At 46.0% G+C, this 22,273-nt stretch overlaps 1 protein-coding gene across 1 annotated transcript in view; it reads left to right on the plus strand.

Moving 5' to 3' along the window:
- The first annotated feature begins 626 nt into the window (after positions 1–626).
- Positions 627–22,273, plus strand: part of LOC134983018 (V-type proton ATPase catalytic subunit A-like) — a 419,995-nt gene continuing 398,348 nt past the window's right edge. Inside the window, exons 1-2 of the mRNA XM_063948716.1 lie at positions 627–707; positions 5,105–5,254. Of these exons, the coding sequence (XP_063804786.1) occupies positions 5,231–5,254 (24 nt within the window). The 5' untranslated portion in view covers positions 627–707; positions 5,105–5,230. The remainder of the gene's footprint in view (positions 708–5,104; positions 5,255–22,273) is intronic.

Consider the following 22,273-nt stretch of genomic DNA (forward strand, 5'->3'; position numbering starts at 1 on the left):
GTATGCATCAGCCTGCGCGGCCACCATGACTGTGGTTACATCTGTATACATCAGCCTGCGCGGCCACCATGACTGTGCTTACATCTGTATACATCAGCCTGTGCGGCCACCATGACTGTGGTTACATCTGTATACATCAGCCTGCGCGGCCACCATGACTGTGGTTACATCTGTATACATCAGCCTGCGCGGCAACCATGACTGTGGTTATATCTGTATACATCAGCCTGCGCGGCCACCATGACTGTGGTTACATCTGTATACAGCAGCCTGTGCGGCCACCATGACTGTGGTTACATCTGTATACATCAGCCTGCGCGGCCACCATGACTGTGGTTACATCTGTATACATCAGCCTGCGCGGCCACCATGACTGTGGTTATATCTGTATACATCAGCCTGCGCGGCCACCATGACTGTGGTTACATATGTATGCAGGGCTTATACACCAGCAGCTCTTCCTCCTCTCACAAATGCTTCACAATTTCCAAATTGATTTTCAAAAGAAAGTTGTAGAAACCCAACATTTATCCTCCGCTCATTTCTATTGATTAGAGATAATTGACAGTTTATAAAGAAAACATTTAACAATATCCTTATACTGTATTTACTTTCTTTCTAGCAATGCGGATCTGATCGTAGAAGTGTCCCACCCCTCTATAACACGAGATTACGGAGAACAGTTCTTATCTGCAGCTGATTTACTGGTATATATTATAACATTTCCTTGTATCATACAGTATGTCCATCACAGCATAGGGTATATGTCTATATCCACGCTGTAGATTTACATTGGCCACGTGCGCAAATCATGTAAGGGAAATGTTACTAGTAGATATGCTCACCATATGTGTCCAGCAACCAGAGGTGTATCTATAAGAGCTCACCATATGTGTCCAGCAACCAGAGGTGTATCTATAAGAGCTCACCATATGTGTCCAGCAACCACAGGTGTATCTATAAGAGCTCACCATCTGTGTCTAGCAACCAGTGGTGTATCTATAAAAGCTCACCATATGTGTCCCGCAACCAGAGGTGTATCTATAAGAGCTCACCATATGTGTCCAGCAACCAGAGGGGTATCTATAAGAGCTCACCATATGTGTCCAGCAACCAGAGGTGTATCTATAAGAGCTCACCATATGTGTCCAGCAACCAGAGGTGTATCTATAAAAGCTCACCATATGTGTCCAGCAACCAGAGGGGTATCTATAAGAGCTCACCATATGTGTCCAGCAACCAGAGGTGTATCTATAAGAGCTCACCATATGTGTCCAGCAACCAGAGGTGTATCTATAAGAGCTCACCATATGTGTCCAGCAACCAGAGGTGTATCTATAAGAGCTCACCATATGTGTCCAGCAACCAGAGGTGTATCTATAAGAGCTCACCATATGTGTCCAGCAACCAGTGATGTGTATATATAAGAGCTCACCATATGTGTCCAGCAACCAGAGGTGTATCTATAAGAGCTCACCATATGTGTCCAGCAACCAAAGGTGTATCTATAAGAGCTCACCATATGTGTCCAGCAACCAGGTGTACAGTTTCTATAAGAGCTCATCATATGTGTCCAGCAACCAGGTGTACAGTATCTATAAGAGCTCACCATATGTGTCCAGCAACCAGAGGTGTATCTATAAGAGCTCACCATATGTGTCCAGCAACCAGTGGTGTATCTACAACAGCTCACCATATGTGTCCAGCAACCAAAGGTGTATCTATAAGAGCTCACCATATGTGTCCAGCAACCAGGTGTACAGTATCTATAAGAGCTCATCATATGTGTCCAGCAACCAGTGGTGTATCTATAAGAGCTCACCATATCAGTCCAGCAACCAGTGGTGTATCTATTAGGGCTCACCATCTGTGTCCAGCAACCAGTGGTGTATCTATAAGGGCTCACCATATGAGTCCAACAACCAGTAGTGTGTCTATAAGGGCTCACCATATGTGTCCACACTGTCCAGCAACCAGTGGTGTATCTATAAGGGCTCACCATATGTGTCCAGCAACCAGAGGTGTGTCTATAAGGGCTCACCATATGTGTCCAGCAACCAGTGGTGTATCTATAAGGGCTCACCATATGTGTCCAGCAACCAGTGGTGTATCTATAAGAGCTCACCATGTGTCCAGCAGCCAGTGGTGTATCTATAAGAGCTCACCATATGTGTCCAGCAACCAGTGATGTGTATATATAAGAGCTCACCATATGTGTCCAGCAACCAGAGGTGTATCTATAAGAGCTCACCATATGTGTCCAGCAACCAAAGGTGTATCTATAAGAGCTCACCATATGTGTCCAGCAACCAGGTGTACAGTTTCTATAAGAGCTCATCATATGTGTCCAGCAACCAGGTGTACAGTATCTATAAGAGCTCACCATATGTGTCCAGCAACCAGAGGTGTATCTATAAGAGCTCACCATATGTGTCCAGCAACCAGTGGTGTATCTACAAGAGCTCACCATATGTGTCCAGCAACCAGTGGTGTATCTACAACAGCTCACCATATGTGTCCAGCAACCAAAGGTGTATCTATAAGAGCTCACCATATGTGTCCAGCAACCAGGTGTACAGTATCTATAAGAGCTCATCATATGTGTCCAGCAACCAGTGGTGTATCTATAAGAGCTCACCATATCAGTCCAGCAACCAGTGGTGTATCTATTAGGGCTCACCATATGTGTCCAGCAACCAGTGGTGTATCTATAAGGGCTCACCATATGAGTCCAACAACCAGTAGTGTGTCTATAAGGGCTCACCATATATGTCCACACTGTCCAGCAACCAGTGGTGTATCTATAAGGGCTCACCATATGTGTCCAGCAACCAGAGGTGTGTCTATAAGGGCTCACCATATGTGTCCAGCAACCAGAGGTGTGTCTATAAGGGCTCACCATATGTGTCCAGCAACCAGTGGTGTATCTATAAGGGCTCACCATATGTGTCCAGCAACCAGTGGTGTATCTATAAGAGCTCACCATGTGTCCAGCAGCCAGTGGTGTATCTATAAGGGCTCACCATATGTGTCCAGCAGCCAGTGGTGTATCTATAAGAGCTCACCATATGTGTCCAGCAACCAGTGGTGTATCTATAAGGGCTCACCATATGTGTCCAGCAACCAGTGGTGTGTGTGTGTGTGTGTGTGTGTGTGTGTGTGTGTGTGTGTGTGTGTGTGTGTGTGTGTGTGTGTGTATATATATATATATATATATATATATATGGGTATGGTTCATTAGTTCAGCAGTAAATAGGTCGACAGTGTCTAGGTCAACTCCGAAAGGTTGACTTGCACAAGGTCGACATGAGAAACAAGTCAACACATGAAAAGGGCAATGTCTTTCCTTCATTGTGCCATAATTTAAATGTGCAGTCAGAAATGCTAGATCCCCAACGTAAGAGCAATCAGGGACAGGCGGGGGAGGCAGTGCAAGCAGGTGAGGGAGGCGAGGTGGAGGAGGCAGTGCAAGCAGGTGAGGGAGGCGGGGTGGAGGAGGGGTGGGAGGCAGGGTGGGGGAGGGATGCTAGCAGGTGGGGGAGGCGAGGTGGAGGAGGCAGTGCAAGCAGGTGAGGGAGGCGGGGTGGAGGAGGGGTGGGAGGCAGGGTGGGGGAGGGATGCTAGCAGGTGGGGGAGGCTGTGCTAGTAGGCAGGAGAGGAAGGGCGGGGGAGGCAGGGTGGAGGTGGCGGTGCTAGCAGGCGGGGGGAGTGCTAGCAGGTGGTGGGGAGGCAGGGTGGGGAGGGATGCTAGCAAGTGGGGAGGCTGTGCTAGTAGGCGGGGGAGGCAGGGTGGAGGAGGCGGTGCTAGCAGGAGGGGGAGGTGGGAGGTGGTGCTAGCAGGCGGGGGAGGCAGTGCAAGCAGGTGAGGGAGGCGAGGTGGAGGAGGCAGTGCAAGCAGGTGGGGGAGGCGGGGTCGAGGAGGGGTGGGAGGCAGGGTGGGGGAGGGATGCTAGCAGGTGGGGGAGGCTGTGCTAGTAGGCAGGAGAGGAAGGGCGGGGGAGGCAGGGTGGAGGTGGCGGTGCTAGCAGGCGGGGGGAGTGCTAGCAGGTGGTGGGGAGGCAGGGTGGGGAGGGATGCTAGCAAGTGGGGAGGCTGTGCTAGTAGGCGGGGGAGGCAGGGTGGAGGAGGCGGTGCTAGCAGGAGGGGGAGGTGGTGCTAGCAGGCGGGGGAGGCAGTGCTAGTAGGCGGGAGAGGCAGGGTGGAGGGAGGCGGTGCTAGCAGGCGGGGGAGGTGGTGCTAGCAGGCGGTGGGGAGGAAGGGCAGGGGAGGGGTGCTAGTAGGCGGGGGAGGCAGGGTGGAGGAGGCTGTGCTAGTAGGCGGGGAAGGCAGGGTGGAGGGAGGCGGTGCTAGCAGGCGGGGGAGGCAGGGTGGAGGGAGGCGGTGCTAGTAGGCGGGGGAGGCAGGGTGGAGGGAGGCGGTGCTAGCAGGCGGGGGAGGTGGGACAGGGGAGGGGTGATAGCAGGCATGTGCTGCTGTGTGCTGTGCTGCGGGGGGTCTGAGGAGGCTGCTGTTGTTATATGGGGGGTGCTTGTTATATGGGGGGTGCTTGTTATATGGGGGGTGCTTGCATGCATTAATAGTCCCTGGCCGAGGTGTCACATAGGTGTGCTTGTGCATGTGGCTGGGTTCTCTCACGTGGGTGCGCTTGTGACCTTTATCTGCGTACAGGATGGCAGTAGTGACAGCATTAGTGTTCTAGAAAGAATCAGGAACTATGGGGGTCATTCCGAGATGATTGTAGCTGTGCTATGATCATTCACACTGACATGAGGGGGGGACGCCCAGCACAGGACTATCCCACCCCGCATGTCAGTGCCGGCCTCCCCCGTAGAAGTGCAAAGGCATCACACAGCGGCGATGCCTTTGCACTTCAAGAGTAGCTCCCGACCAGCGCCTGCGTTGGCTGGACCACGCCCACGCCCCGCCCAGCGACCGCCTCTGCCTGTCAATCGTAGTGGCCTACCGGCCATCTGGCATGCGCAGTTCTGACCCGATCGCACCTCTGCGATAAACTGCAGCGTGTGATCGGGTCAGAATGACCCCCTATGATGGCTGCTCACTAACAATGCTGCTTGGATTCAATGTTTGTTTCACTGTATTCCAGATTGGATCCCCCACGGCCCTAGCTGATCAAGACACTGAAAGCAAACTAAGAGCGAGAGCAAACCTTTCCGGACACACTTTATATATTCCCAGTGGGGCTCTATGGGGTGGAGAAGACATACAGAAAATGGCCGACAGAGGAACGTTGAAAGTAAGGGCTCTGAAGTAAAATCTGTGTGTGTCATGATGAGCGGATTCGGTTTTACTCGGTTCTCAAAACCGAATCTTATTGGCTCACTGATGTCACGTGTTTTGGATAGCCAATAAGATTCGGTTTTGAGAACCGAGTAAAACCGAATCCGCTCAGTGTACAGCTGGGGGCGCTACACTGTATGAGATAACACATGTAATAATAATATCTGTATGAGGAACACTGGCACCTTGGTAGGTACCTGTACCGGCGCCCTAATGTACAGCTGAGGGCGCTACACTGTATGATATAACACATGTAATAATAATATCTGTATGAGGAACACTGGCACCTTGGTAGTTACCTGTACCGGCGCCCTAATGTACAGCTGGGGGCGCTACACTGTATGAGATAACACATGTAATAATAATATCTGTATGAGGAACATTGGCACCTTGGTAGTTACCTGTACCGGCGTCCTAATGTACAGCTGGGGGCGCTACACTGTATGAGATAACACATGTAATAATAATATCTGTATGAGGAACACTGGCACCTTGGTAGTTACCTGTACCGGCTCCCTAATGTACAGCTGGGGGCGCTACACTGTATGAGATAACACATGTAATAATATCTGTATGAGGAACACTGGCACCTTGGTAGTTACCTGTACCGGCGCCCTAATGTACAGCTGGGGGCGCTACACTGTATGATATAACACATGTAATAATAATATCTGTATGAGGAACACTGGCACCTTGGTAGTTACCTGTACCGGCGCCCTAATGTACAGCTGGGGGCGCTACACTGTATGAGATAACACATGTAATAATAATATCTATATGAGGAACACTGGCACCTTGGTAGTTACCTGTACCGGCGTCCTAATGTACAGCTGAGGGCGCTACACTGTATGAGATAACACATGTAATAATAATATCTGTATGAGGAACACTGGCACCTTGGTAGTTACCTGTACCGGCTCCCTAATGTACAGCTGGGGGCGCTACACTGTATGAGATAACACATGTAATAATAATATCTGTATGAGGAACACTGGCACCTTGGTAGTTACCTGTACCGGCGTCCTAATGTACAGCTGGGGGCGCTACACTGTATGAGATAACACATGTAATAATAATATCTGTATGAGGAACACTGGCACCTTGGTAGGTACCTGTACCGGCGCCCTAATGTACAGCTGAGGGCGCTACACTGTATGATATAACACATGTAATAATAATATCTGTATGAGGAACACTGGCACCTTGGTAGTTACCTGTACCGGCGTCCTAATGTACAGCTGGGGGCGCTACACTGTATGATATAACACATGTAATAATATCTGTATGAGGAACACTGGCACCTTGGTAGTTACCTGTACCGGCTCCCTAATGTACAGCTGGGGGCGCTACACTGTATGATATAACACATGTAATAATAATATCTGTATGAGGAACACTGGCACCTTGGTAGTTACCTGTACCGGTGCCCTAATGTACAGCTGGGGGCACTACACTGTATGATATAACACATGTAATAATATCTGTATGAGGAACACTGGCACCTTGGTAGTTACCTGTACCGGCTTCCTAATGTACAGCTGGGGGCGCTACACTGTATGAGATAACACATGTAATAATAATATCTGTATGAGGAACAGTGGCACCTTGGTAGTTACCTGTACCGGTGCCCTAATGTACAGCTGGGGGCGCTACACTGTATGATATAACACATGTAATAATAATATCTGTATGAGGAACACTGGCACCTTGGTAGTTACCTGTACCGGCGTCCTAATGTACAGCTGGGGGCGCTACACTGTATGAGATAACACATGTAATAATAATATCTGTATGAGGAACATTGGCACCTTGGTAGTTACCTGTACCGGCTCCCTAATGTACAGCTGGGGGCGCTACACTGTATGAGATAACACATGTAATAATAATATCTGTATGAGGAACACTGGCACCTTGGTAGTTACCTGTACCGGCGCCCTAATGTACAGCTGAGGGCGCTACACTGTATGAGATAACACATGTAATAATAATATCTGTATGAGGAACAGTGGCACCTTGGTAGTTACCTGTACCGGTGCCCTAATGTACAGCTGGGGGCGCTACACTGTATGATATAACACATGTAATAATAATATCTGTATGAGGAACACTGGCACCTTGGTAGTTACCTGTACCGGCGTCCTAATGTACAGCTGGGGGCGCTACACTGTATGAGATAACACATGTAATAATAATATCTGTATGAGGAACATTGGCACCTTGGTAGTTACCTGTACCGGCTCCCTAATGTACAGCTGGGGGCGCTACACTGTATGAGATAACACATGTAATAATAATATCTGTATGAGGAACACTGGCACCTTGGTAGTTACCTGTACCAGCGCCTTAATGTACAGCTGAGGGCGCTACACTGTATGATATAACACATGTAATAATAATATCTGTATGAGGAACACTGGCACCTTGGTAGTTACCTGTACCGGCTCCCTAATGTACAGCTGGGGGCGCTACACTGTATGAGATAACACATGTAATAATAATATCTGTATGAGGAACACTGGCACCTTGGTAGTTACCTGTACCAGCGCCTTAATGTACAGCTGAGGGCGCTACACTGTATGAGATAACACATGTAATAATAATATCTGTATGAGGAACACTGGCACCTTGGTAGTTACCTGTACCGGCTCCCTAATGTACAGCTGAGGGCGCTACACTGTATGATATAACACATGTAATAATATCTGTATGAGGAACACTGGCACCTTGGTAGTTACCTGTACCGGCTCCCTAATGTACAGCTGGGGGCGCTACACTGTATGAGATAACACATGTAATAATAATATTTGTATGAGGAACACTGGCACCTTGGTAGCTACCTGTACCGGCTCCCTAATGTACAGCTGGGGGCGCTACACTGTATGATATAACACATGTAATAATAATATCTGTATGAGGAACACTGGCACCTTGGTAGTTACCTGTACCGGCGTCCTAATGTACAGCTGGGGGCGCTACACTGTATGAGATAACACATGTAATAATAATATCTGTATGAGGAACACTGGCACCTTGGTAGGTACCTGTACCGGCGCCCTAATGTACACCTGAGGGCGCTACACTGTATGATATAACACATGTACTAATAATATCTGTATGAGGAACACTGGCACCTTGGTAGTTACCTGTACCGGCGCCTTAATGTACAGCTGGGGGCGCTACACTGTATGAGATAACACATGTAATAATAATATCTGTATGAGGAACACTGGCACCTTGGTAGTTACCTGTACCGGCGTCCTAATGTACAGCTGGGGGCGCTACACTGTATGATATAACACATGTAATAATATCTGTATGAGGAACACTGGCACCTTGGTAGTTACCTGTACCGGCGTCCTAATGTACAGCTGGGGGCGCTACACTGTATGATATAACACATGTAATAATATCTGTATGAGGAACACTGGCACCTTGGTAGTTACCTGTACCGGTGCCCTAATGTACAGCTGAGGGCGCTACACTGTATGAGATAACACATGTAATAATAATATCTGTATGAGGAACACTGGCACCTTGGTAGTTACCTGTACCGGCTCCCTAATGTACAGCTGGGGGCGATACACTGTATGAGATAACACATGTAATAATAATATCTGTATGAGGAACACTGACACCTTGGTAGTTACCTGTACCGGTGCCCTAATGTACAGCTGAGGGCGCTACACTGTATGAGATAACACATGTAATAATAATATCTGTATGAGGAACATTGGCACCTTGGTAGTTACCTGTACCGGCTCCCTAATGTACAGCTGGGGGCGCTACACTGTATGATATAACACATGTAATAATAATATCTGTATGAGGAACACTGGCACCTTGGTAGTTACCTGTACCGGCTCCCTAATGTACAGCTGAGGGCGCTACACTGTATGAGATAACACATGTAATAATAATATCTGTATGAGGAACACTGGCACCTTGGTAGTTACCTGTACCGGTGCCCTAATGTACAGCTGAGGGCGCTACACTGTATGATATAACACATGTAATAATAATATCTGTATGAGGAACACTGGCACCTTGGTAGTTACCTGTACCGGCTCCCTAATGTACAGCTGAGGGCGCTACACTGTATGAGATAACACATGTAATAATAATATCTGTATGAGGAACACTGGCACCTTGGTAGTTACCTGTACCGGTGCCCTAATGTACAGCTGAGGGCGCTACACTGTATGAGATAACACATGTAATAATAATATCTGTATGAGGAACATTGGCACCTTGGTAGTTACCTGTACCGGCTCCCTAATGTACAGCTGAGGGCGCTACACTGTATGAGATAACACATGTAATAATAATATCTGTATGAGGAACACTGGCACCTTGGTAGCTATCTGTACCGGCTCCCTAATGTACAGCTGGGGGCGCTACACTGTATGATATAACACATGTAATAATATCTGTATGAGGAACACTGGCACCTTGGTAGTTACCTGTACCGGTGCCCTAATGTACAGCTGAGGGCGCTACACTGTATGAGATAACACATGTAATAATAATATCTGTATGAGGAACACTGGCACCTTGGTAGTTACCTGTACCGGCGTCCTAATGTACAGCTGGAGGCGCTACACTGTATGATATAACACATGTAATAATAATATCTGTATGAGGAACACTGGCACCTTGGTAGTTACCTGTACCGGCTCCCTAATGTACAGCTGGGGGCGCTACACTGTATGATATAACACATGTAATAATAATATCTGTATGAGGAACACTGGCACCTTGGTAGCTACCTGTACCGGCTCCCTAATGTACAGCTGAGGGCGCTACACTGTATGATATAACACATGTAATAATAATATCTGTATGAGGAACACTGGCACCTTGGTAGTTACCTGTACCGGCTCCCTAATGTACAGCTGGGGGCGCTACACTGTATGAGATAACACATGTAATAATAATATCTGTATGAGGAACACTGGCACCTTGGTAGTTACCTGTACCGGCTCCCTAATGTACAGCTGGGGGCGCTACACTGTATGATATAACACATGTAATAATATCTGTATGAGGAACACTGGCACCTTGGTAGTTACCTGTACTGGCTCCCTAATGTACAGCTGGGGGCGCTACACTGTATGATATAACACATGTAATAATAATATCTGTATGAGGAACACTGGCACCTTGGTAGTTACCTGTACCGGCTCCCTAATGTACAGCTGGGGGCGCTACACTGTATGAGATAACACATGTAATAATAATATCTGTATGAGGAACACTGGCACCTTGGTAGTTACCTGTACTGGCTCCCTAATGTACAGCTGGGGGCGCTACACTGTATGATATAACACATGTAATAATAATATCTGTATGAGGAACACTGGCACCTTGGTAGTTACCTGTACCGGCTCCCTAATGTACAGCTGGGGGCGCTACACTGTATGAGATAACACATGTAATAATAATATCTGTATGAGGAACACTGGCACCTTGGTAGTTACCTGTACCGGCGTCCTAATGTACAGCTGGGGGCGCTACACTGTATGATATAACACATGTAATAATAATATCTGTATGAGGAACACTGGCACCTTGGTAGTTACCTGTACCGGTGCCCTAATGTACAGCTGGGGGCGCTACACTGTATGAGATAACACATGTAATAATAATATCTGTATGAGGAACATTGGCACCTTGGTAGTTACCTGTACCGGCGTCCTAATGTACAGCTGAGGGCGCTACACTGTATGATATAACACATGTAATAATATCTGTATGAGGAACACTGGCACCTTGGTAGTTACCTGTACCGGCTCCCTAATGTACAGCTGGGAGCGCTACACTGTATGAGATAACACATGTAATAATAATATCTGTATGAGGAACACTGGCACCTTGGTAGTTACCTGTACTGGCTCCCTAATGTACAGCTGGGGGCGCTACACTGTATGAGATAACACATGTAATAATAATATCTGTATGAGGAACACTGGCACCTTGGTAGTTACCTGTACCGGCTCCCTAATGTACAGCTGGGGGCGCTACACTGTATGAGATAACACATGTAATAATAATATCTGTATGAGGAACACTGGCACCTTGGTAGTTACCTGTACTGGCTCCCTAATGTACAGCTGGGGGCGCTACACTGTATGAGATAACACATGTAATAATAATATCTGTATGAGGAACACTGGCACCTTGGTAGTTACCTGTACCGGCTCCCTAATGTACAGCTGGGGGCGCTACACTGTATGATATAACACATGTAATAATATCTGTATGAGGAACACTGGCACCTTGGTAGTTACCTGTACCGGCTCCCTAATGTACAGCTGGGGGCGCTACACTGTATGAGATAACACATGTAATAATAATATCTGTATGAGGAACATTGGCACCTTGGTAGTTACCTGTACCGGCGTCCTAATGTACAGCTGGGGGCGCTACACTGTATGATATAACACATGTAATAATAATATCTGTATGAGGAACACTGGCACCTTGGTAGCTACCTGTACCGGCTCCCTAATGTACAGCTGAGGGCGCTACACTGTATGATATAACACATGCAATAATAATATCTGTATGAGGAACACTGGCACCTTGGTAGGTACCTGTACCGGTGCCCTAATGTACAGCTGGGGGCGCTACACTGTATGATATAACACATGTAATAATAATATCTGTATGAGGAACACTGGCACCTTGGTAGTTACCTGTACCGGCTCCCTAATGTACAGCTGAGGGCGCTACACTGTATGAGATAACACATGTAATAATAACATCTGTATGAGGAACATTGGCACCTTGGTAGTTACCTGTACCGGCGTCCTAATGTACACCTGAGGGCGCTACACTGTATGATATAACACATGTAATAATAATATCTGTATGAGGAACATTGGCACCTTGGTAGTTACCTGTACCGGCTCCCTAATGTACAGCTGGGGGCGCTACACTGTATGAGATAACACATGTAATAATATCTGTATGAGGAACACTGGCACCTTGGTAGCTACCTGTACCGGCTCCCTAATGTACAGCTGGGGGCGCTACACTGTATGAGATAACACATGTAATAATAATATCTGTATGAGGAACACTGGCACCTTGGTAGTTACCTGTACCGGTGCCCTAATGTACAGCTGGGGGCGCTACACTGTATGAGATAACACATGTAATAATAATATCTGTATGAGGAACACTGGCACCTTGGTAGGTACCTGTACCGGCGCCCTAATGTACAGCTGGGGGCGCTACACTGTATGATATAACACATGTAATAATAATATCTGTATGAGGAACATTGGCACCTTGGTAGTTACCTGTACCGGCGTCCTAATGTACAGCTGGGGGCGCTACACTGTATGATATAACACATGTAATAATAATATCTGTATGAGGAACACTGGCACCTTGGTAGTTACCTGTACCGGCGTCCTAATGTACAGCTGGGGGCGCTACACTGTATGATATAACACATGTAATAATAATATCTGTATGAGGAACACTGGCACCTTGGTAGTTACCTGTACCGGCGCCCTAATGTACAGCTGGGGGCGCTACACTGTATGAGATAACACATGTAATAATATCTGTATGAGGAACATTGGCACCTTGGTAGTTACCTGTACCGGCTCCCTAATGTACAGCTGGGGGCGCTACACTGTATGATATAACACATGTAATAATAATATCTGTATGAGGAACACTGGCACCTTGGTAGCTACCTGTACCGGCGTCCTAATGTACAGCTGGGGGCGCTACACTGTATGATATAACACATGTAATAATATCTGTATGAGGAACACTGGCACCTTGGTAGTTACCTGTACCGGCGTCCTAATGTACAGCTGGGGGCGCTACACTGTATGAGATAACACATGTAATAATAATATCTGTATGAGGAACACTGGCACCTTGGTAGTTACCTGTACCGGCTCCCTAATGTACAGCTGGGGGCGCTACACTGTATGATATAACACATGTAATAATAATATCTGTATGAAGAACACTGGCACCTTGGTAGTTACCTGTACCGGCTCCCTAATGTACAGCTGAGGGCGCTACACTGTATGATATAACACATGTAATAATAATATCTGTATGAGGAACACTGGCACCTTGGTAGTTACCTGTACCGGCGTCCTAATGTACAGCTGGGGGCGCTACACTGTATGAGATAACACATGTAATAATAATATCTGTATGAGGAACATTGGCACCTTGGTAGTTACCTGTACCGGCTCCCTAATGTACAGCTGGGGGCGCTACACTGTATGATATAACACATGTAATAATAATATCTGTATGAGGAACACTGGCACCTTGGTAGTTACCTGTACCGGCTCCCTAATGTACAGCTGGGGGCGCTACACTGTATGAGATAACACATGTAATAATAATATCTGTATGAGGAACATTGGCACCTTGGTAGTTACCTGTACCGGCGTCCTAATGTACAGCTGGGGGCGCTACACTGTATGAGATAACACATGTAATAATAATATCTGTATGAGGAACACTGGCACCTTGGTAGTTACCTGTACCGGCTCCCTAATGTACAGCTGAGGGCGCTACACTGTATGATATAACACATGTAATAATATCTGTATGAGGAACACTGGCACCTTGGTAGTTACCTGTACCGGTGCCCTAATGTACAGCTGAGGGCGCTACACTGTATGAGATAACACATGTAATAATAATATCTGTATGAGGAACACTGGCACCTTGGTAGTTACCTGTACCGGCTCCCTAATGTACAGCTGGGGGCGCTACACTGTATGATATAACACATGTAATAATAATATCTGTATGAAGAACACTGGCACCTTGGTAGTTACCTGTACCGGCTCCCTAATGTACAGCTGGGGGCGCTACACTGTATGAGATAACACATGTAATAATAATATCTGTATGAGGAACACTGGCACCTTGGTAGCTATCTGTACCGGCTCCCTAATGTACAGCTGGGGGCGCTACACTGTATGAGATAACACATGTAATAATAATATCTGTATGAGGAACACTGGCACCTTGGTAGTTACCTGTACCGGCTCCCTAATGTACAGCTGAGGGCGCTACACTGTATGAGATAACACATGTAATAATAATATCTGTATGAGGAACACTGGCACCTTGGTAGTTACCTGTACCGGTGCCCTAATGTACAGCTGAGGGCGCTACACTGTATGAGATAACACATGTAATAATATCTGTATGAGGAACACTGGCACCTTGGTAGCTACCTGTACCGGCTCCCTAATGTACAGCTGGGGGGCGCTACACTGTATGAGATAACACATGTAATAATAATATCTGTATGAGGAACTTTGACATCTTGGTAGTTACCTGTACCGGTACCCTAATGTACAGCTGAGGGCGCTACACTGTATGATATAACACATGTAATAATAATATCTGTATGAGGAACACTGGCACCTTGGTAGTTACCTGTACCGGCGTCCTAATGTACAGCTGGGGGCGCAACACTGTATGATATAACACATGTAATAATAATATCTGTATGAGGAACATTGGCACCTTGGTAGTTACCTGTACCGGCTCCCTAATGTACAGCTGGGGGCGCTACACTGTGTGATATAACACATGTAATAATATCTGTATGAGGAACACTGGCACCTTGGTAGTTACCTGTACCGGCTCCCTAATGTACAGCTGGGGGCGCTACACTGTATGAGATAACACATGTAATAATAATATCTGTATGAGGAACACTGGCACCTTGGTAGTTACCTGTACCGGCGTCCTAATGTACAGCTGGGGGCGCTACACTGTATGAGATAACACATGTAATAATAATATCTGTATGAGGAACACTGGCACCTTGGTAGTTACCTGTACCGGCGCCCTAATGTACAGCTGGGGGCGCTACACTGTATGATATAACACATGTAATAATAATATCTATATGAGGAACACTGGCACCTTGGTAGGTACCTGTACCGGCGCCCTAATGTACAGCTGGGGGCGCTACACTGTATGATATAACACATGTAATAATATCTGTATGAGGAACATTGGCACCTTGGTAGTTACCTGTACCGGCGTCCTAATGTACAGCTGAGGGCGCTACACTGTATGAGATAACACATGTAATAATAATATCTGTATGAGGAACATTGGCACCTTGGTAGTTACCTGTACCGGCTCCCTAATGTACAGCTGAGGGCGCTACACTGTATGATATAACACATGTAATAATAATATCTGTATGAGGAACATTGGCACCTTGGTAGTTACCTGTACCGGCTCCCTAATGTACAGCTGGGGGCGCTACACTGTATGATATAACACATGTAATAATAATATCTATATGAGGAACACTGGCACCTTGGTAGGTACCTGTACCGGCGCCCTAATGTACAGCTGGGGGCGCTACACTGTATGATATAACACATGTAATAATATCTGTATGAGGAACATTGGCACCTTGGTAGTTACCTGTACCGGCGTCCTAATGTACAGCTGGGGGCGCTACACTGTATGATATAACACATGTAATAATAATATCTGTATGAGGAACACTGGCACCTTGGTAGTTACCTGTACCAGCGTCCTAATGTACAGCTGGGGGCGCTACACTGTATGATATAACACATGTAATAATAATATCTATATGAGGAACACTGGCACCTTGGTAGTTACCTGTACCGGCTCCCTAATGTACAGCTGGGGGCGCTACACTGTATGATATAACACATGTAATAATAATATCTATATGAGGAACACTGGCACCTTGGTAGTTACCTGTACCGGCGCCCTAATGTACATCTGGGGGCGCTACACTGTATGATATAACACATGTAATAATATCTGTATGAGGAACATTGGCACCTTGGTAGTTACCTGTACCGGTGCCCTAATGTACAGCTGAGGGCGCTACACTGTATGATATAACACATGTAATAATATCTGTATGAGGAACACTGGCACCTTGGTAGTTACCTGTACCGGCGTCCTAATGTACAGCTGGGGGCGCTACACTGTATGATATAACACATGTACTAATAATATCTGTATGAGGAACACTGGCACCTTGGTAGTTACCTGTACCGGCTCCCTAATGTACAGCTGGGGGCGCTACACTGTATGAGATAACACATGTAATAATAATATCTGTATGAGGAACATTGGCACCTTGGTAATTACCTGTACCGGCTCCCTAATGTACAGCTGGGGGCGCTACACTGTATGATATAACACATGTAATAATAATATCTGTATGAGGAACACTGGCACCTTGGTAGTTACCTGTACCGGCTCCCTAATGTACAGCTGGGGGCGCTACACTGTATGAGATAACACATGTAATAATATCTGTATGAGGAACACTGGCACCTTGGTAGTTACCTGTACCGGCGTCCTAATGTACAGCTGGGGGCGCTACACTGTATGATATAACACATGTAATAATATCTGTATGAGGAACACTGGCACCTTGGTAGTTACCTGTACCGGCTCCCTAATGTACAGCTGGGGGCGCTACACTGTATGAGATAACACATGTAATAATAATATCTGTATGAGGAACACTGGCACCTTGGTAGTTACCTGTACCGGTGCCCTAATGTACAGCTGAGGGCGCTACACTGTATGATATAACACATGCAATAATAATATCTGTATGAGGAACACTGGCACCTTGGTAGTTACCTGTACCGGTGCCCTAATGTACAGCTGGGGGCGCTACACTGTATGAGATAACACATGTAATAATAATATCTGTATGAGGAACACTGGCACCTTGGTAGTTACCTGTACCGGCGCCCTAATGTACAGCTGAGGGCGCTACACTGTATGAGATAACACATGTAATAATAATATCTGTATGAGGAACACTGGCACCTTGGTAGTTACCTGTACCGGCTCCCTAATGTACAGCTGGGGGCGCTACACTGTATGAGATAACACATGTAATAATAATATCTGTATGAGGAACACTGGCACCTTGGTAGTTACCTGTACCGGCGTCCTAATGTACAGCTGGGGGCGCTACACTGTATGAGATAACACATGTAATAATAATATCTGTATGAGGAACACTGGCACCTTGGTAGTTACCTGTACCGGCGTCCTAATGTACAGCTGGGGGCGCTACACTGTATGAGATAACACATGTAATAATAATATCTGTATGAGGAACACTGGCACCTTGGTAGTTACCTGTACCGGCGTCCTAATGTACAGCTGGGGGCGCTACACAGTATGAGATAACACATGTAATAATATCTGTATGAGGAACACTGGCACCTTGGTAGCTACCTGTACCGGCTCCCTAATGTACAGCTGAGGGCGCTACACTGTATGAGATAACACATGTAATAATAATATCTGTATGAGGAACACTGGCACCTTGGTAGTTACCTGTACCGGCTCCCTAATGTATAGCTGGGGGCGCTACACTGTATGATATAACACATGTAATAATAATATCTGTATGAGGAACATTGGCACCTTGGTAGTTACCTGTACCGGCTCCCTAATGTACAGCTGGGGGCGCTACACTGTATGATATAACACATGTAATAATAATATCTGTATGAGGAACACTGGCACCTTGGTAGCTACCTGTACCGGCGCCCTAATGTACAGCTGGGGGCGCTACACTGTATGATATAACACATGTAATAATATCTGTATGAGGAACATTGGCACCTTGGTAGTTACCTGTACCGGCGTCCTAATGTACAGCTGGGGGCGCTACACTGTATGAGATAACACATGTAATAATAATATCTGTATGAGGAACACTGGCACCTTGGTAGCTACCTGTACCGGCTCCCTAATGTACAGCTGAGGGCGCTACACTGTATGATATAACACATGTAATAATATCTGTATGAGGAACATTGGCACCTTGGTAGTTACCTGTACCGGCGTCCTAATGTACAGCTGGGGGCGCTACACTGTATGAGATAACACATGTAATAATAATATCTGTATGAGGAACACTGGCACCTTGGTAGTTACCTGTACCAGCGCCTTAATGTACAGCTGAGGGCGCTACACTGTATGATATAACACATGTAATAATAATATCTGTATGAGGAACACTGGCACCTTGGTAGCTACCTGTACCGGCTCCCTAATGTACAGCTGAGGGCGCTACACTGTATGAGATAACACATGTAATAATAATATCTGTATGAGGAACATTGGCACCTTGGTAGTTACCTGTACCGGCGTCCTAATGTACAGCTGAGGGCGCTACACTGTATGAGATAACACATGTAATAATAATATCTGTATGAGGAACACTGGCACCTTGGTAGTTACCTGTACCGGCGCCCTAATGTACAGCTGAGGGCGCTACACTGTATGATATAACACATGTAATAATAATATCTGTATGAGGAACACTGGCACCTTGGTAGCTACCTGTACTGGCTCCCTAATGTACAGCTGAGGGCGCTACACTGTATGATATAACACATGTAATAATAATATCTGTATGAGGAACACTGGCACCTTGGTAGTTACCTGTACCGGTGCCCTAATGTACAGCTGGGGGCGCTACACTGTATGAGATAACACATGTAATAATAATATCTGTATGAGGAACACTTGCACCTTGGTAGCTACCTGTACCGGCTCCTTAATGTACAGCTGGGGGCGCTACACTGTATGATATAACACATGTAATAATAATATCTGTATGAGGAACACTGGCACCTTGGTAGTTACCTGTACCGGTGCCCTAATGTACAGCTGGGGGCGCTACACTGTATGAGATAACACATGTAATAATATCTGTATGAGGAACACTGGCACCTTGGTAGTTACCTGTACCGGCGTCCTAATGTACAGCTGAGGGCGCTACACTGTATGAGATAACACATGTAATAATAATATCTGTATGAGGAACACTGGCACCTTGGTAGTTACCTGTACCGGCGTCCTAATGTACAGCTGAGGGCGCTACACTGTATGAGATAACACATGTAATAATAATATCTGTATGAGGAACACTGGCACCTTGGTAGCTACCTGTACCGGCTCCCTAATGTACAGCTGGGGGCGCTACACTGTATGATATAACACATGTAATAATAATATCTGTATGAGGAACACTGGCACCTTGGTAGGTACCTGTACCGGCTCCCTAATGTACAGCTGGGGGCGCTACACTGTATGAGATAACACATGTAATAATAATATCTGTATGAGGAACACTGGCACCTTGGTAGTTACCTGTACCGGTGCCCTAATGTACAGCTGAGGGCGCTACACTGTATGATATAACACATGTAATAATAATATCTGTATGAGGAACACTGGCACCTTGGTAGCTACCTGTACCGGCTCCCTAATGTACAGCTGAGGGCGCTACACTGTATGATATAACACATGTAATAATAATATCTGTATGAGGAACACTGGCACCTTGGTAGTTACCTGTACCGGCGCCTTAATGCATAGATGAGGATGTTTGCCAGAAATAAGTGGTTAAGAAGGTTTTCCTAGGGCCTTAAAGTCACCATGACGAAGCATCCTGACAGTTTTAATCTAGAAGGAAAGCTGGCGGAGAAGAAAGAAGAAGCCGCTGATGGACGAACCGTTCTCTATGAGGGTCCTGTGCGTAACCTCTGTCCAATGGCACCGAACAACGTCAACACAATGGCTGCTGCCTGCATGGCTGCCCACACACTGGGGTTTGACAATGTGATTGGAGTATTAATAGCTGATCCCAGGTAAGTAACATGGACACTCTTTCACTGATGTCCCTTTGGATCAGAAATACAGTATTTCCAAACCTAGACATTTACCATACTGGAATCCACTGAAGCACAGGAGTGTAGCCAGCATTTGACATGGGGAGGAGAAATAGTCCATCAGAACCCCCCTCCCCAAGACACATACATGTCACCCATTTGCTTTTTCTGTATTGTGTCGCCAGTCTGTGGTCAGATGTACGAAGTGACATCGCTCTTCCGATAAGAGCTTCCCTCCGCGATCTCCGGCAGCTCCCTGACTTCTGGGTTTTGGCCCCAGGTGTCATTCTGCGCATGCATCGGATCCCTCACACCAGCACAGCAGAGAGAAGCCCATAGGCTTCTATGGGGTATCGCCAGCAAAATCCCCCCCGCGGTGCTGTCATGGCAACCGGGGGTTAGTGCATTCCAAAAATGCGGTAAACGGGGGTTTACCGCATTCTCCGTTTAGTACATCCTGGACAATATGTCTAAAATTGTGCTCCCACAGTGTATCCTGTATTGTGTTCCCCCCACTGTGTACACTGTGCTATGCTCCTCCCCAGAGCCGGATTAAGGGGTGCCCTGGGGGTAAGTACCCTGAGCCCCCTTCCTAAAAGGGCCCCCCACCACAGATCGGAGCTCTTACCGATCTGCAGTGCTGTACAGCGCTTTCGTCCCCCCTTTGGTTGCCCTCGCAACCTAACAGCCGCGGCGTCGGTGCCATGACCGCCTAAGAGTACAGGACAGCTGAGCGGCGGCTCAGCTGTCCAATACCATGTAAAGTAGCAGCCTGTGGCTCAGTCATTATTGGCTGAGCGCGCAGGCTGCAGGACAGTGGCAGCGTGTGGCTCAGTCATTATTGGCTGAGCGCGCAGACTGCAGGACAGTGGCAGCGTGTGGCTCAGTCATTATTGGCTGAGCGCGCAGGCTGCAGGACAGTGGCAGCGTGTGGCTCAGTCATTATTCCTCCTGTGTCAAAGCAACCTGCCAGCAAAAAGTAAGTCTGGTTGTATTATTATGGATCTGGGTAGGGTGTGTTTATATATGTGTATATTTATATGTACACATCTGTGTTTTATTTATTTATATATATATATATATATATATAGAAAAACACAGAAGTATCCTTATCTTGCGCCAAGTCAAGAGCGACATACTGGGAGAGGTCTTTGTTGGGAGACCTCAGGAACATACAAAGAAAAACACAGATTCCCAAGTGCGCTAGTGATGTAATGTAATTACACAATTCTTCCAGCGTTTATTTCATCAGAAAATGTGGACTGGAGGATGTTTAGATCTGGGGACCTGTAACAGACACCCCTCACCAAAAAGTCACCCAAACAAGAGGCCAACAGGCCAATTAATAAAAGGTTATTTTAATAACATACGATTATACATATGAATTTTAGTACACAATATAAAATTATATCAATAAAACACAGCCACAACCAACATGTTTGTAAGATGGATTCTAGATACTCCCTCACCTTTTTCAAGGTGCGAGCTCGAAGGGAGTATCTTCACAAACTAGGGTGCAATTTTCTGACTGACAAATCCAACGCGTTTCGTCTTATCGACTTCATCAGGGGTAACTTGTTTGGGGACAAGATAATATTCTATTAAAGAAAAACTGCTAATATGAAATAGGAATATCGTATATACATATATGTATATACATAAATATATGCACCTATATATATATATATATATATGTGGTATGAGAAAAAATTGTATACCTACCGCATATAAGAAAAAAGGGCTAATTCACTCTCGATGGGTTTATATGGCAAAACGTAACCTGAAAATATGAATAGCACATTCTAAGATGTATTTATTTGATGGGACTACTGGAACATTGTTATTATTATGTGTTTTGGTACCACAAAACATACCTCAAATGGGTATTAATACAGTCTCCTTTATCAGGATTTAGTAGATGGAATTCCTATATTCAGGCTCCTAGCTGGAGTGGTAATTCTTTTTGGATATAAAATCTATAGAATAATAGTGTTTTTATAAACACTGCCTGATAAAAAAGGAAAAGGGAATCAAATGTAGACTACTTTTAATGGTTTCTCACCTATTGAAACCTATCAATTGATTATAGGAGATAACATACCTTAAAACTAATTAAGCATGATTCCTTAAAGGCCGTCTAGGAAATACTCTTGATTATAGTCCGTTGGGAGTGCCGACAACTGTATGCCGGCGTTTTTGCAAGCTGCTAAAACACATAAATGTTGGTATTTATAGAGAGATACTTGTCCATGTAATTT

This window comes from Pseudophryne corroboree (assembly GCF_028390025.1).
Source record: "Pseudophryne corroboree isolate aPseCor3 chromosome 12 unlocalized genomic scaffold, aPseCor3.hap2 SUPER_12_unloc_2, whole genome shotgun sequence".
In the NCBI taxonomy this organism is placed as follows: domain Eukaryota; kingdom Metazoa; phylum Chordata; class Amphibia; order Anura; family Myobatrachidae; genus Pseudophryne; species Pseudophryne corroboree.